Source organism: Mercenaria mercenaria, chromosome 11, assembly GCF_021730395.1.
Source record: "Mercenaria mercenaria strain notata chromosome 11, MADL_Memer_1, whole genome shotgun sequence".
NCBI lineage: Eukaryota > Metazoa > Mollusca > Bivalvia > Venerida > Veneridae > Mercenaria > Mercenaria mercenaria.
The window spans coordinates 77760894-77778028 of NC_069371.1; the positions used below are offsets into that span (position 1 = coordinate 77760894).

Consider the following 17135-nt stretch of genomic DNA (forward strand, 5'->3'; position numbering starts at 1 on the left):
GCACAAAAGTGTAAATGCAATTCTATCATTCTATTTTACGACCTCTGCTCATTTAAAAGGTTTTGTTACGCATATAAGGACACTATTCAAACCATAAAAATTACTTTCCTTGATATTATTACTATTCTTGCCATGAGTATTATTGACAAACCTAACAAAAAATCAAAGAACTAATGTTCCTTAAAAGGTAAAAATATTCTATGCGTACAAGTAATATTTCCCGGTACAGTGTAAATTGCTATAACGAGAATCGCTATAAAATGTTTCCGCAAAGTTTCTATTACAAAACAAGCAATCATTCTCCCGGGTGCGGTGGGCAACATGATATCTTATATCGGTGTATAATATGATACATGTATTACGATTTTACAAAATACTTGGAATGTGTTAATTGTCATTCATTTTAATAACAGTACGGTGGTGCATTTTCAGCTACAGCTATATATTTTAGATCTCTTTGCTCAGTTAAACACTTTTGAATTATTAACTGGTCGTACACACTATTTTCTGATTCAAGCGGGATATTCTTTAATAAAGTAATTTGTTTCAACAGATAGTTGGATTATTGTTGAAGCTTATCATGTATTTAACAGTTATTGTTTCGTTTTCGCTACTGAGTTTTGTTCCCATAGATGTGGAAGGATACTTCCAATGTAAGTCTTTGCATCTCTGTATATTCTTGTTTCAAAATGATAACGACTAATAATTTTGATGTCTAGCTATTTCCAAGAGACATAAAATAACAAATAATAGAATTGACTTTACAGCGAGAAGGAACAGCAAAATTTGAATGTTCCGAATTCGACACCATCGGCTTTCAAACTGTTTATTCTAATAATGATTTATTAGTTCATGCTTTAGTCTCTGTTCGTGTTTCAAAGGATGTAAGGAAGGTAATTTATTTATCTATTTTGTTGCGTCGCACAGACACAATTATAGCTCATATGGCGGCTTTCCAGCTTTTATGGTGGAGGAAGACCGCAGGTGACCCTCCGTGCATTATTTCATCATGAGCGGGCACCTGGGTAGAACCACCGACCTTGTATAAGCCAGCTGGATGGCTTCCTCGCATGAAGAATTCAACGCCCCGAGTGAGGCTCGAACCCACATCCATGAGGGACAAATGATTTGAAACTCACCGACCTTTACCACTCGGCCACGGAAACCCCTGTAAGGAAGGTTAGGTCACGTCGGTGTTGTAATCAAGTATATTGTGCCCTCAGGATTCTTATATATCATTAAGTAATGTTTTCTATATACTTGGTAATTTGTTGGAGATATTTTGCCAAGTAGATCTGAACGTGATTTGTTTTCTTTTACTCGTAAATATGAGCAGTAACAAAGTTTTCGTAACGAATGATTTAAAGGTGTTAATCAGATTTTGATCAAGTAATGGATTTGGTCAAAGGTTTAACAAAGGATCATTTACACTTATTTGTATTCATTGACTGCTTAAGACATGTAAGAATTTTGCTTCTTTTTTTTTTTATTATTTTGGTTTTCCTGTTCTTGTTGCGAAAACGAGATAGAGTTATATTAACATATGTATAAATTTATTGAAGATACTTTGCCTAAGAAATCATATGGAAATAAGAACTATTGTATTATATTTGTCAAATATTTACATGACCAAATATATATATGTAGCCGAAATTCATAAGAAATGCAAGTTTGTAAAAATATCATTATCTCCCTGTTCCTATCTTGGTTACGCAACTTGGATAGAAATTCCGAGGCTAACACTTGCAGATTGCTGGAATATTCCAATATCTATGAAATGCAAAGAAAAATGTAGAAATTATATTGAAAGCAATATTCCACTTTTTCAATACTTTCGTAATAAAGGGGAGTAATTACAAAATTCCATCAATAAATAATAAAAACATGCATCTTTAATAGGGATCTAATTCTATGAAACATGTCCTTTTAATTAAATCTGTAACAGAATATACTAAAAATGAAAAATGTCATAAAATGTTGCTCAAATGTGATTGACCACCTTTAAAGTCTACATTTCAATATTATGATATAGCAGTTTTGAAACAGTTTTAGCATAATATTTTTCCGGTCGCTTCGGTTTTCAAATATGTTGGTTTTCAACAACTGATTCCGTGATTTAAATATAATATATATAAAAAAACTGTTTTGGTCAAAGACATTCAGCTCACTTATTACACAATGTCTTTGTATAGCCTGACTGTAAACTCTTTATATGTTAGAGCTTCTTTTTTACAGTGTGTGACTTTAATAAGACTATTTTTGCATCAGAGGAATCAACCGCAACGTTTCTAGCTAATTTTACATATAAAGAATACTTTATTTCTTTCCACAAACCTGACAGACAATACAGGAATATATTTGTTGTTTTTGGTCATCGTGACGGTCATATAGCTGAGGACAACTTATACTGGAAAGATAGTTCATGGAAAAACAGAACTCATATTAGCAGTCAACTAAACACGAACAACCACATCGATATTAGAATAGATGTAAGCAATATCAGTATGGCGGATAATGGAACATACGAATTAAATTTTGGTGAAAATGTTTGTTTCGTCCTGTTTGTAATGCGTAAGTATAAACATATATAAACATAAACATAATCTAGACTAGGTACATAAATGGTACGGTTTTTTTAAATATTCGATATTTGACAGCTATCATTTCATATATCAATGTATATGCATCAGTTAGCTCTGACGGAGTACCAAAAGCAATGTTGAATTGACAATACTGAGGACAAAAAAGTTACAATATTGAATTTCTACTCATCATTTCGTACTATCTTTTGTAAAGCAGATATTTTATATCTTATTAACAAGTGATTTCTTATAAGGTACAGGCGTCTCACTTCTAATGATGGTTTGTTCACAAATGAATTGGGAAAATTGCGAATGTATTTCCAAAACCGTAATTATCGAAGTCATATCCTTGATGATGCTTTAGTTAAAGGCAAAGAAAATCTCCTATATAAGTGACCCCCCCCCCCCCCAAATACCAGACTTTTTAATCCCCAATATACAAGATCCTGTCTGGTCCACTCTGATAAGGGTCCATAAAACCCCGGTAGACTTGACATGTAGCCTAATTATTGTCAAAGAATCATAAATTTTATTGCCTACAGATAAATTGGTTATTTCCTGTGTTTTGCATTTTATTGATTGGAGTGCTGTTTTTTGGGTTTTTTTCAGAATGTACACAAAATCATTTTAATTGATAATATACTAATTTGGATTGCTCAGTCATGTTGAATAATTTCCCGTCCAATTAAATTATAACTCTTATAGCAAAGCAATTCTCACTCCTCAACAATAAAATAATTATTTTAAAACTTATATTTATTTAAAGATAAATTACAATTTTGGGTATATTCAATGATTATGATCTTTTTATCAAAAGTAACAAAATAAAACCTGAAAAAGATAATTGCTGGATTTTATTAGAAATTAAAGAAGCGTTCAGCTGCATTTTTAATAGATAAAAAAGGAATTAGACAGAAGGATTTTATATATTAAAATGCATAAATCCCCTTGTGTTGTCTAAATAATGTTTCTTTTATGTATAATAAATCCAGCAATAAAGATATATCATTGTTCAACATACACATATTTTATTATTTCTAAAAGCTTTGTGCCTGAATGCATTTTTTATATTTTTGATAAAAAACAGGCAATGATGAGATGTAATTGTTAGAAAACTTGATTTATTTAAAATATGATAAAAACACTGTTGTATCTTATCACTTTGTTTATTTAGCCCTATTTCAATCAAGCTTTCTAAACTCGTTATAAAGGTGAGAACTGATTTGCTATAAAGGTGAGAAATATCACCTGCAATTTATTTACTGCACGGTAGCTATACAGTAGCTAATTATGATAAACAGAAGCAAGTCTATCAATGGTCCAGGCCTGTGTATTGGCCATTACCACCAATACGCAGACCTTATCATTCCCATAGGCCACATACCAGGCATACCAGAATCAGTGTCTTTAAGGCATCAGTATTGTCAGCCGAAGAAGCCATGATCAATCACAGGCAGAATACAGATGATTTTATCCCCTTTGTTTGTGTATACAACCCATCCCTACCAAACATTTGTCAGATCCTTAATAAATATTGGGGGCTTTTTGAAATATCTGAGAAAAGCAGTGTACGCAACCTGGCCAAATGTAAACCAATTATTGCCTACAAGCGACCTACAAATCTAGGTGATATCTTGGTTCACGGTAGCCTGATGTCTTCGGATGTAAATGGTGGTGTTCTTAGATGCAATAGAACACGATGTTCTCATTGCGCTAATATCACTGACTGCACAGTTTACAAGCTCTCAAAATTTAAAAACTTACGATGTTAAACAAAATAACGTTTACACTATGTTCCCGGCGGCCACGGCAGTCACGGTTCAGACCACCGTGGAGAAAACGGGATGAACGTGCCACAACGTTGGGGGACGGGATTGGCAAACGTGACAGACCGTAATTGCCGTGGATGCCGGGCCAGATTTTTAAACTGTCAAAAAATTTGCCACGGCAGCCACGGTGCGGATGAGAACCGTACTAGACCGTAGTAAAACGGGAGAAACGCAACAAAACGTGACAGTACGTATTAGACCGGTACAAAACTGGGATGTGGTCCGTAGTGGGACGGGAATCATATGTATTCCGCGGCATCTGAAGTTCCTTTCCAGTTTTGTCTCGTTCTGCACCGTTCATTCACGGTTCTCACGGCAAGCTTGGGTGTATAATAGCCGTTTCGTTACGTTTGAATTACGGTGCGTCCCGGTGTCTGACGCTTTGCAGGCCGGTGTGTTACGGTACGTTGAGTTCTACTACGGTCTGACACGGTGCACGCGGTCTTGAAAGGTGTATAAAAAGGCCGCGGCAGGCAGGAGAGCTTCATTTGAGTCTGAGCAGCCGACGACGAAACATTGAATAACTTGATCAAGCTTTGAAATGCCACTAAGGAAGCGACGAACAAAGGCCCCACGTCCTGCACAGGTAATACCGGTTCAGGAGCGGTCTGAAAGTCCTCTTCCCTATTCACCGCCGCCAGATCAAGAGGAGGTTACTGCTCCTGCTGACCCGGTTCCTACCAATGAGACCGAGGAGGCAGAAGAAGACGCATGTACTAGAAAGAGGGCAGCCTCTAGGGTCGTTACCACCTTTTCGGAGGAAGAGAAGGAGATCAATATTGACTTCTTGCAGCAGAATCCAACGTTGTACTCCAAGAGGCTTGCTGGTTACAAAGACGCGGTGGCGAAAGAAGGCTGTAGGCGGAGCAGGCCAGGCAGATGAAACGCACCCCTAACGAACTCAAGACGTGGTACGACAGCATGCGCACCAAGCTTGGTAAACTAAAGAAAGCGGCCACCAAGTCAGGGCAAGCTGCAGATGGCTTCACTGCCACCGAACGGTAAGTCACACTTTATTTCTGCGCCGGGATTGCTCTAAATACTTGTAATATTATTTGTAGTTACAGCTTTACCTCTAGAAATAGTTTAATAATAATAATGATAATAATGATTATAATTTATATAGATATGCTCGTATAAGTTATAAATTTCAAATTCTATTTCATCAGGTGGATTTGCTAGCACTTCCAGTTCCTGTCGGATCACATCACTCAGATGCCCAGAATGACCGTTGCGAGCTTCAATGCCCGACTTCAACCTTCTTCTTCTGCTACATCTTCCACATCTCTACCTGCTCCTGATCCTCAAGAAGAAACTCCACCTGCTCCTGAGACTCCAGAAGACGCTCCATCTGCCGGCACCACAGATTCTACGCACACGTCGTCTACAGCCAGCGCTAACCCAGGTGCCCTTATGGGCCTCTTGGAGACTTTCCTGACCCAGCGACAGAATGAGGCACACCCATCAACTGCGTTTGGCTGCTACGTCGATGGAAGTCTTCGAAGCCTCTCACCAGATATCCGACGAAAGGCAGAAACCAGAATTATATGGGCGTTGCATGAGTGTCATAACGAAGCGGAGAGACAGCAGCTCTGGCCGGTAGATTCACAGTACACTGGACCGGCTGGCCAGCGACACCTGGCTGCGTGCGGAGAGCCTCCAGCCCAGCGTCCAACCGGTCGTCCAAGGGAGCCCTCGGTCAAACAGTGGCAGCCACCTCCCTCCCAGTGGCCGTCTGAAGTGACCAACTCACCCGATCTCTGGCACTCAATGGATCGACCATGGGTGCAGCAGCAATTTCCTGAGATGAACATCATCTGTCCACCGCCAGTCACTGGAAATCAGCAACAAACACAACGATCGTCGTCAACCCAGTCGCTATCAACATCAGCTGTCGAAGGGCAAGATATGTCATACAGCCAGATGCTCAACTCCGACTCTTATCTCGTTCTTGGTGGGTCAGATCCCCAGCAACATGACAAGTCCCAGCTAAGAGAGAAGGATCAGTAGCTCTAGCACTTCAGCCAATGAGAAGCAACTGGACTAGACGGGACAAATTTTAAAAGTGTTTACTACTTCTTTTTGTTATTTTCTAAGAACACAAATTCAAACTAATATATGCGTGTTTTTTTGTTTTTGTTTTTTTTTTACTTTTTCATGATAAGCCTGAAATCCGTAGAAAATTGATGACATATTTAGAACTGATTCATAATGGAAGAATTCATTTGATTTATGAAAAAAAAAGGAAGGCTTAACGCCGAAACGTTGGAAGTTAATAATTATCTATGAACAAACGCTACACGTGTTGTTGTTGATTTTTCTTATTTGTTATTTGATTTATGAAAGAATGCTCAGAAAGAGAAAAAAAACTAACTATTGGGAACAGTTCTTCAATGGCTATTTTATTTTAGTAACAAAGTATAAGATAAAGTAATTTTACTTTTACATAATAGAAATAAGTCAAGAATTTTTTATTGTTTAATTTCTTTTACCTTGATTTGTTTTACTATCATTCTGTCAATAAAGCAGTATCTTAAAAATGTTTTCACAAACTCTGGTCTTTGAACTTATTACGTATGATTGAAGTGGACGAGGAATTTGTACTTCATGGCAAAACATGTCTTCGGTGATGTCCACTCTAGTAATAATCAGGCAATCCCAGTCATTTACAGAGACTACTTTTAGTTTTGGAATTAGAAACACAAATTCTACAAGAAAGATATTATCTAAGAAGCGAACAATAAAGGCACTGATTAGACTGCGCGGATGAACAGTCTGGTCGGCGTATTTGTTGGTCGCATAAGTCATTAAGTTCTTTTTTCTTTCACTGGGGATTGATCATTCTGTCCTGCCACTCTACAGCACCAGCCTCTGAGTTGAAGTATCTTTTAAGGTACTCCCGTTGTTGCTTCGCGTCCAGGGTGTCTCTGTTCCTTCCTTCTGGTGGTACGTCTACGTACTGCCATTGAACCTCATCTCTCCAGTTGCCAGGAACCAGATTGTGTTCCTCATCTTCATGGTCTACCTCGTTCACTGGGATGACTGGAACTCTTGTCCTCAGGAGATTGTGGAGCACGACAGCAGCCTCAATTATGTCTCTCACTGTAATTTGATTAAAATTTATTATTCATGTAGTTTAAGCAACTATGCTCCGTTTGATAGACTGACGAAAAAAGAGAAAAATTTCGGTTTTGAGAAATTCAGGGTTATCCAACTGTATGTCGGACATTGAAATATGATCACATACAGATAATCTAACAAAAAAGAACGCTGCAAATAAGTGATTTCGCTATTTTTTATCACAATTGTTACCACGTGACTCACGGGGTAAAGTCAATGGTGTTAAAGCTTTTTTTGACATACCGTGTATGTACACGCCTGCGTAGCTCTGTCGGTAGAGCGTCTGACTACAATTTTATAACTATGGAGGTCGCAGGTTTGAATCCTTACTCGAACAAAAAATCTTTATTACATACATACTAGTAGTTTAGACACAAAAAAACGAGGGTTTTTTTTTTGTTCATAGAATGTCTAAACACTGCATTTGTCAAAAGAAAGAAAACATCAAAAAATGGAATTCAGTTGCTTTAATAAGCCCCCGGAGGCACGTGAGGGTGACCTGAGGCAAGACAGAATAGAGCCCCAGCCTAGTACTGGTGAAACTCAGGAACCACATGCTTAACTGAACTTTGCCGTGACATAACTGAAACAAAATATTGTAAGCGACGTAAAACTCCATTCAGTCAGTATCATTAAAAGGTTGAACATTATAGTAACAAAGTGATACTGACCTGTGTCTGGTCTCTGTTCCAAAGTTCCAAGGAAACATCTAAATCTCTTGGCCAGGATCCCGAACGCATTTTCCACCACACGTCTTCCACGGGATATCCGGTAATTGAAGATGAGTTCTTCTCTTGGCATCACTCTTCTCCCATACGGTTTCATCAGGTAGCTTCTCAAGGCAAATGCATCGTCTCCTAGGATAAAGTAAGGGATGTTCTGATTCTGATCATCGTTAGGCAGAGGGCATGGTTGTGGCAACCCTATTCGGGATTCTTCGAGAAGTTCACTGAGCTCCGAGTCATTATAGATTTGGGCATCAGACATATGTCCCACTCCACCGACTTCAATCCATATGAAACGATACTGGGCATTCACCAAGGCGAGGAGAGGGATACTGAAAAAAAACCTTATAGTTGTGGTACAAGGAGCCTGTATTGGGTGGCTTGCTGATGGCAATATGCTTCCCGTCCAGAGCTCCCACTGCATGAGGCAAATTACACTTGTCTTCAAATTCCCGGGAAAGAGATCTCCAATCATCGGGTGTCACAGGAACGGCGAACACTTCATCTTTGTAGGCTTCGACGACAGCATTACATACTTCTGGCACCATATGGCAGATGGCTGCCTTACTGCACCGGAACGCATAGGAGAGTGACGAGTAATTGTCCCCAGTGGCCAAATGTCTTAAAGTCACTGACAGTTTCAGTCCAGGTGTTAGGGCAGAGCGAAACTTCGTGTCTTGTCTCTCGATAACTGGTGTTATTTTTTCAAGGATTTCGTCAAAGAGCCATGGGGGCATCCTTAGATAATTTTGAAAGGCATTGATATCTTCGTTGCGGAGCTCCCTGGTGAGAAATGTTGCGTAGTGACCTAGCTGCTGCCTTCTATCTTCCGATAACCATGCGCGAACCCACAGGGATCTTGGCCTTCTCCTCCGCCTACTTCGCCTTCTTCCTACCTGGCTGCACGCAAAGACTGGATAACTGCAGCAAACAAACAAGAAAACACAAATGGGGCATTCATGTTCACTTGTCGAAGTATCTTGATACAAAGATTGCTATTAGATGATGGGTTTTCTTTATACCGTGGGCACAAACGTGCTCTAAAGCTCTCCGGCGTCCACGTTTGATCCGTAGAAGGCCTTTACAGAACGTGAAAAACGCATCAGACCTGGAAGAAGACGTGAACAACGTGAGGGATCCCATCAGAACGCGTCGGACCAGGAAACAACGTACATGCATCCCTGGTAGACCGCGGCCCGAAACTTAGTACGCCTTGGAGGAGCCGCTTCTTTACTCCAACGGCTCGTCACGGATACCGTGATAATCCGTGATGAAACTTAGCACAACCTAACAAAACTTGGATATGGAGACAAAATTGGCCAAAATCCCACGTCGCAATACGTTTTGGGCAAACGGGGCTGTCGTGGCCGCCGGGAACATAGTGTAAACTTAGCTGCATGTCTGAAAATGTTATTTATTTAATCACATGCAAAAAGTGGGACAAACACAGAAATTTTCACAAAAAATGATTAGCCATAAGTTTGATATTAGGCATTTTCCTGATACTCCTACAAATGTATCAGAACATTTCAATTCTGAAAATCACTCTGTTAGTGATTTTTCTTTCATGCCAATCGACTTGGTAAACAATGACTGTCATTCTGTTATGTATTTTGTCATGTTTAACTATACATTCTACATGAAGAAATACGGCTGGAACCAAGTGGAACTGGAGCCATAGAGGAAAATACGCCAGTATTTGTGTATGCTCATCCACATGCGTCAGTTATTACACGTCCGTTTGCAAATGCAACAATGGTTTGGTTATTCGATGGGCTATCTGCCAATCAAACGGCAAGTTTTATCCAACAAGATGGTTTGATTTGGATACCACATATCACGAGAGGTCTAGACGGGAGGAATGTAACGTACCGAGCCGTACAGGATAACGGAAATGTCAACGAAGTCAATTTTATTCTGGATGTCACGTGTAATACTTCTTGATGTTCTTATTTGCATGTTACATCGATTTTGAACGGTTTCGTCTTTTCTACCAACACGGATCAAATAAAATTCAAGAAAAGTTATACAATCATGCTTGATTCTGTATTCCAGATATCGTCTAGTTTGGTTTTCAAATCCACATAGATCTTGTTCAGATATTATTTATTAATTTAAATCAGATATTGATGAAAGAAGCGAGTTCATACTTGAAACAAGATTACTGCTAACAATACGATTTTCAGGAGTTTAAATAATGTGTGTGAACGTTCAATCAAGAATTATCAATGAAAACATATCAATTGTTGGTCATTCAGTCGGACAGTGTTATTTTCCTTGTCTAAAATCCCACTTTGCAAAAATGAGTCATAAAAGTGACCCCTATGAATTCGTTCCCTTCCTCATTTTAAGTACTATCTTGATATTTGAAGTTGAGCTGAAGAGTGATAGTGACATTTTTGTTGTTGAGATATAACTTTAACATTTTTGAGTTCAAGCAAAAACATGTGTGACATTATAAAGAAAAACGCACAAAATTAAGTAATGTAAATGGTAAGTATGTCACTCGGGGCGTTGAATTCTTCATGTGAGGAAGCCATCCAGCTGGCTTACGGAAGGTCGGTGGTTCTACCCAGGTACCCGCTCGTGATGAAATAATGCACGGAGGGGCACCTGGGGTCTTCCTCCACCATGAAAGCTGGAAAGTCGCCATATGACCTATAATTGTGTCGGCGCGACGTTAAACCCATCAAAATAAAATAAATAAATAAAATGTAAGTATTTTGTATAATCCTGAAAGTATATTGTTTGATTCGAACAAATGTTTAATAAATTTCAAAATAAAATAATTGAATAAGAAAAACCAACTTTTAAACCTTCAACGTTTTACTTTAAAGATTGCTCTACAACTAGTTTTAGAAATTGATACGCTCTTTGACAGGAGCTATTCAATATATCGAACAGGTATAAAAGTAAAACTGTTATCTACTTATTTATATTTTACACTTGTATTTAGATGGACCAAGCAAACCTCTCACCTTAGTACCAGGACAGACACAATATTATCTCGTGAGTGGAGATCTTATGCCGGACATAACTTGTACAAGCGACTGTAAACCGCCGTGTTCTACTTCATGGGGGAAATATAGCAGAGGCGGAACACTTAGCCTAGGGATCGTCACACCTTTTAATACAGGGGAGTACACGTGCACTGCTACAAGGACTGGTGTTAAGACCGTGGAACGGACAGTCAATATTTATGTCGCTGGTAGTTATTGTTAAGTTCAGCTTAATAAAAATACACCTGCCGCTTCTAGTTTTTTAGCTGACCTGTCGCATAGTGACAAGGTGAGCTTTTGTGATCGCCTTTCGTCCGTTCGTCCACAATTTCTTGTGAACACGACAGAGAGCACATTTTGCAATCAATTTTAATCAAACTTGCACACAGTTTGTATTGGCATAATATCTCTGTTCCTTTTGACAACTGGTCAGATCCCATCATGGGTTCCAGAGTTATAGCTCCTTAAAGGCCAAACTTTGCTATTTTTGCTTGAGAACACGAAAGAGACCGTATTTTGCAATCGATTTTAATCAGACTTGCACACAACTTGTACTGGCTTAATATCTCGGTTTCTTTCGATATCTGGCTAGATCCAATCATGGGTTCCAGAGTTATGGTCCCTTAAATGGCTAAAATTTGCTATTTTGGCTTTTTGCAGCCATATAGAGACTTCATTTATAGTTTGATTTGATACAAACTTGCAAAATATCTTTAACAACAATACTGATTGACCCCTGAAAGAGCCAAAATTTGTTAATTTTTACACTGTGAACACGATAGAAGTGATATTTTACATTCGATTTAAAACACACTTACACATAACTTAAGTCACAATAAGGTCTCGGTTCCTTTCGAAAACCGGCTTGATTTCCTCATGGGTTCTAGAGTTACTGCCCCTGAAAGGGGCAATATTTTCTATTTTTGCCCATTCAGCCATATAGAGGTTTCATTTATGCTTTGATTAGATACAAACGTGCACAGAATGTTTATCATGATGATCTCAAGGCCAAGTTCGAAATTGGGTCATGTGGGGTCAAGAACTAGGTCACCAGGTCAAATCAAAGGAAAAGATTGTTAACACTGCAGAGGCCACATTTATGACCCTATCTTCATGGAACTTGGAGAATGTTTTATCTTGATGATTCCAAGGCCAAGTTTAACAGGTGAGCGATATAGGGTCATTATGACCCTATTGTTTTATTAGTGTCTTTATGAATATATGATAATATTATTAATATTCTAATGAAAATCATTTTAAAGTTTACATTTATATCCTTTTACCCTTAGACTGCTAAGACTGCTAAATTTCTATAATGAACTTGTCCATCTTACAATTTGGACAGTACCATTAACTGTTAAAAGAGGTGCTTACCAACAAAAATAGTGGCTGAATAGCGAACAGTGCAGATCATGATCAGACTGCACGGATGTGCAGGCTGATCATGATCTACACTGGTCGCAAGGGCAGAGTCAATCGTGTCCAGCATGGTAAGGGTTAGTTTGCCTAATTTCATGGAATTTCAGTGTGCTGTTTTCCTTGATATTAAGCGCATATTCATGCTGAAGTGTGTTCCTGTTCTGTTCATACCCCTTTATAACATAACGTCAGAAGTCAAGTCCCGATGTTGTATTTGTTTTGCAGTCGAACAAACCTGGTTCATACAGTTATCACAATAAAAAGTGGTATACATTCTGTCAGTGGGAAGCATATTGCAAGAAATAACTTGCACAGCAGACTTTAAATCCCTGTGTAATGTTTCTTTAGGAATTCATAGTCCAAACGGACATTTAACGTTACTAGGAAGTGTTTCTAAGGAAACGACTGGGGGATATATTTGTACAGCAACTAGAAACTGGTCGAAGAGACGAGCCGAAGAGTGCATAACTATTCATGTTCAATGAACATGATAGATTTGTATTCTCAATATCTAAAATTGACCAAAATGTACTCTTATTTAGTGCTACACTGGCTTAAATTGAAGTGATTCAATTAATGTACATACAATATATTAATGTTAAAGTCTAGAGAGTGAAAGCACATCGTGTTTCTAATGGGTATATAAAGCATTCTGTCATGGGTCAGCTGCATATTATTTCTAGTGACAACACATTGCTTTATTTCAGATAACCCATCATTTACAATAGCCATTGCATGCCTAGCAACAGTCCAAGCATTGACAACGTTAGGACTCGGTCTGTGGGCGTTCCATATCTATAGAAGAAACAAACAATCGCCATGCCAAATGTGTTAGTATTTCGTAGCAAATTGTCATTGAATACTAATATGACTCTCAAACGATTATACTATTTTTCGAAAGGTTATTACAGAGCAGTAAGCAATATTTATTGATTTATATTTAATACAATAGAAATAAAAACTGTCAGTCCTGTCCCTGTTTTTATCATCATAGCATATTTTCATTTTAGGTTTTAATACCATTGCAAGAAAGTCGCCAAGCACAAATACAGATGACGGTTCAAACTTGGAAGCGTAAGTAATAATTGATATAAATTCTTCTAATTCTCATTAATTATTTTTGGTTTACATAAATCTCTCCGACTGGATTCTATTTGGTCGTAAAAAAACACGGGTGTGTTTAAAATGTTCGGATACAGAATTATTCAATACAGGAAGAGTACAAATTTCACTGGAAACCGTGAGCCTGCAACATATGTACTTAAAGATGTCTATATGGTTTCTATGTACAACATAAAAGAAAGACAAAGTGAACTATACAGAAAACAAGGACGAAACGAAAACCTTCAATAAAACACGATGGTGCAGCGCTGTAACGATCACTGGCAAAACAAAACTAGAGATTTAAAACTTGTAAATTTTGTAACAACCTTCACTCTTTATTCAAAATTTTCTCAAACAGCGAATGGCGGTGTTAGGTATGGCAAATATTCTAATTTTGCTTCATGACGCATGTTTTCCATAGGGAAAATACATTCGTATCTCGTAAAAGGTGTGTCAAGGGAGCAATATCTGTATATATATTCGTATTCCTTATATACGTTTATATGTGATACTGTAAAACGTGTAAGTACTCGCTTTTAACCTGCTGATTCTGCCTTTGAGACCAGTGCAGACCAAGATCAGCCTGCACGGATGTGCTAGCTGATCATGGTTTGCTTTGTTCGCTATTCAATCAGTAAATTTTCAGTGAACAATCCTTTGAATGATTAATGGAACAGCCCAAATTGAATGATGGACCACTTCATTTAAGAAATTTAGCATGGTAAAGGTTAAAAGATATTTCAATGCAGTGTCTTTATTTCAGGGTAAATAATCATGGACAGGAGCATTACGAAGATTTAGATCCTGACATCAGACGCACAAATAAAGTTTATGGTGAGCTTGTCATCATAAAATTAAGAAATGTAATATAATACATGAAATATTGAAAACTTTTGTGAGGTTAAGTTATAAATATGTCATTGTCAATTAAACGAGGTATATTTTTGTCGGTCAAGTCCATATTGACCGATGGACTTTGAACCCTTCGGAATTATCAAGCAAAATGCAAACACAAATATATATTATACTGTAGAATATTCGAACATTCGAATGTGTTTGAGGAAGCATTTAAAGTTTTATTCATTTTTTTATTTCATTTATTTAAAATTTTCAAAGGTTTGTTTTATAGTGCCTATATATATTTGAAAAAGTAAACATATGAATAAATAACGTACAGCTTAAGGGTACAAAAAGATAAAGGTCACTAAAGGGAACAAAATAGTCTAAGTACCACGTTTTTTTCTGTTGTTTCAGACAATCCTGCCGCGACTCGTTTAGAGGTATACGAGAACACCACATTATCATCTAGTCCTACTCTAGGAGTACAACAGACACACATCTAGCTACGGATTGATCGTTCTGTTGACGAACACTCACATCGTTGATTTGAATGCACTGTACTTCATTCTAAACAATTTAAATGGCAGCGCCTTTGCTGTTTTATAAAACACACCACAAGCGTACTCAAAAGTGAAATGTAAAGCATGACAACATGTCTGAGCAAATTAAACGTTTCTAAGAAAGATAATAGGTAAGGGTAGATTCCTCGGAAGCATAGAGCACCAAAAATACGCCATTTGCAGTAAATTCTGCGATTATCATTATGTGCCTAGTTTATATAAAAACAGCATTTATATACAGACACATCACCCTCATCTATTATCAGCCTGGAACAGTAAAAGTTTCTAACTAAAACGCAATGTAGACCTTTTGGTTTGCTTGCAAATTATTGTTCACTTGATATCGTCCATTCCAATATGTTCATGGGAAGAGATGCGCGAAGAATTTTGAAATGAACAAATAAGGTTTCATTAAGAGTTCTTAATATGAAATAAGGCACTGCCTCAATCGGGAATCGATCAGACTTCAACTCATCCCTTTAACATTTAAAAAAAACTGTCTACTAGGGTGTTTAATAACAAGCAAACTGTTGAGAAGCACAATGACAGACTTAAGGTGATCACAACAGCTCACACTGTGCTCAGGTGAGCTAAAAATCATACAAACTGAAAAGTTACTAGATTGCAACTCACTGTTAACAAGACTTAACAGACAGACACACATTAACAATCTATTTGCACCACGGCAGGTTAAGAGCTCAGTCTAGGGAGACATATTAGCCTTCTTGTGCAAGGCTTGTTTTTTCTATTTGTGTCAACTGTAATTCTGAAATTACTCGTAAAACAAATCCTAATTTTGTTTTTATATACACATCAAAAAGACTAGCATTACACTTTATTTATTGAATAAACTGTTCACATGTTTATCTGTATACACATTTATAATGATCACAGATCACACAACTTGTTTTATCCATACATGAAATATAGCTGAACTGTGAATAACAACTTTTAATAACAGTACTGGATGCTTTTGTCAGGCTTTGAAATAAGTATTGTCAAAATAAAGAAAATGTGACTTGCTGTAATCTGTATTCTAAAATGTACAATTTCTCTTACAACAAGAACAAATAAACAAGAGGGGCCATGATGGCCCTGTATCGTTCATCTGACAAATTGACATAAAGATCAACATTTTGACCAAGTTACTTTAAGATATGATCATAAATGTAGCCTCTAAAGAGTTAACTAGCTTTTCCTTTGATTTGACTTGGTGACCTAGTTTTTGACCCCACATGACCCTCATCAAGACATTTTGATGAAGTTTCATGAAGATGCAGTCATAAATGTGGCCTCTGGAGTGTTAACGAGCTTTTCCTTTGATTTGACCTAGTGACCTAATTTTTAATCCCACCTGAACTAGATTTAACTTGGCCTATAGATCATCAAGATTAAAATTCTGACAAAGTTTCATTAAGATTAAGATATGGTCATAAATTTGGCTTCTAGAGTGTAAACTAGCTTTTCCTTTGATTTGACCTAGTGACCTAGTTTTTGACCCTACATAACCCAGATTCAAACTGGACCTTGAGATCATAAAGATTAACATTCTGACCAAGTTTCATGAACATATAGCCTTAAATGTGACCTCTACGGTGTTAACAAGCTTTTCCTTTGATTTGACTTGGTGACCTAGTTTTTGATCCAAGATAACCCAATATCAAATTGTCCAAGATTTTATTGAGGGTAACATTCTGACCAAGTTTCATAAAGATTAGGTCAAAATTGTGACCTCTAGAGTGTTAACAGTCAAACTGTTGACGATGGACGGATACAGGGCGATCACAAAAGCTCACCTTGAGCACTTTGTGCTCAGGTGAGCTAAACGCTAGAGTTGTCACAGGAGTGACGAATTATACCCTACACAGAACTAAGCCAATATCAAAGCAGCATTTTCTTGAGCTATGACCTATGACCTCAAATTCAATCTCTATAGTTTCATGATCCTCTGCCAAAG

The 17135-nt window shown here is 37.6% G+C and overlaps 1 protein-coding gene across 2 annotated transcripts; it reads left to right on the forward strand.

Annotated features, from left to right (window-relative positions):
- LOC123532705 (uncharacterized) lies at window positions 1-16199 on the forward strand. Of its 2 annotated transcripts, XM_045314245.2 has the most exons (8): window positions 2-653; window positions 2236-2571; window positions 9902-10186; window positions 11213-11464; window positions 13382-13504; window positions 13685-13748; window positions 14542-14612; window positions 15033-16199. In XM_045314245.2, the coding sequence occupies exons 1-8, from the start codon at window positions 581-583 to the stop codon at window positions 15119-15121; spliced, it is 1293 nt and encodes a 430-aa protein (XP_045170180.2). In that variant the 5' UTR covers window positions 2-580; the 3' UTR covers window positions 15122-16199. The 2 variants fall into 2 exon arrangements, with proteins under 2 accessions (XP_053373800.1, XP_045170180.2); XM_053517825.1 differs by lacking the exon at window positions 9902-10186 and having other exon boundaries at window positions 1-653.
- Window positions 16200-17135: the final 936 nt, after the last annotated feature.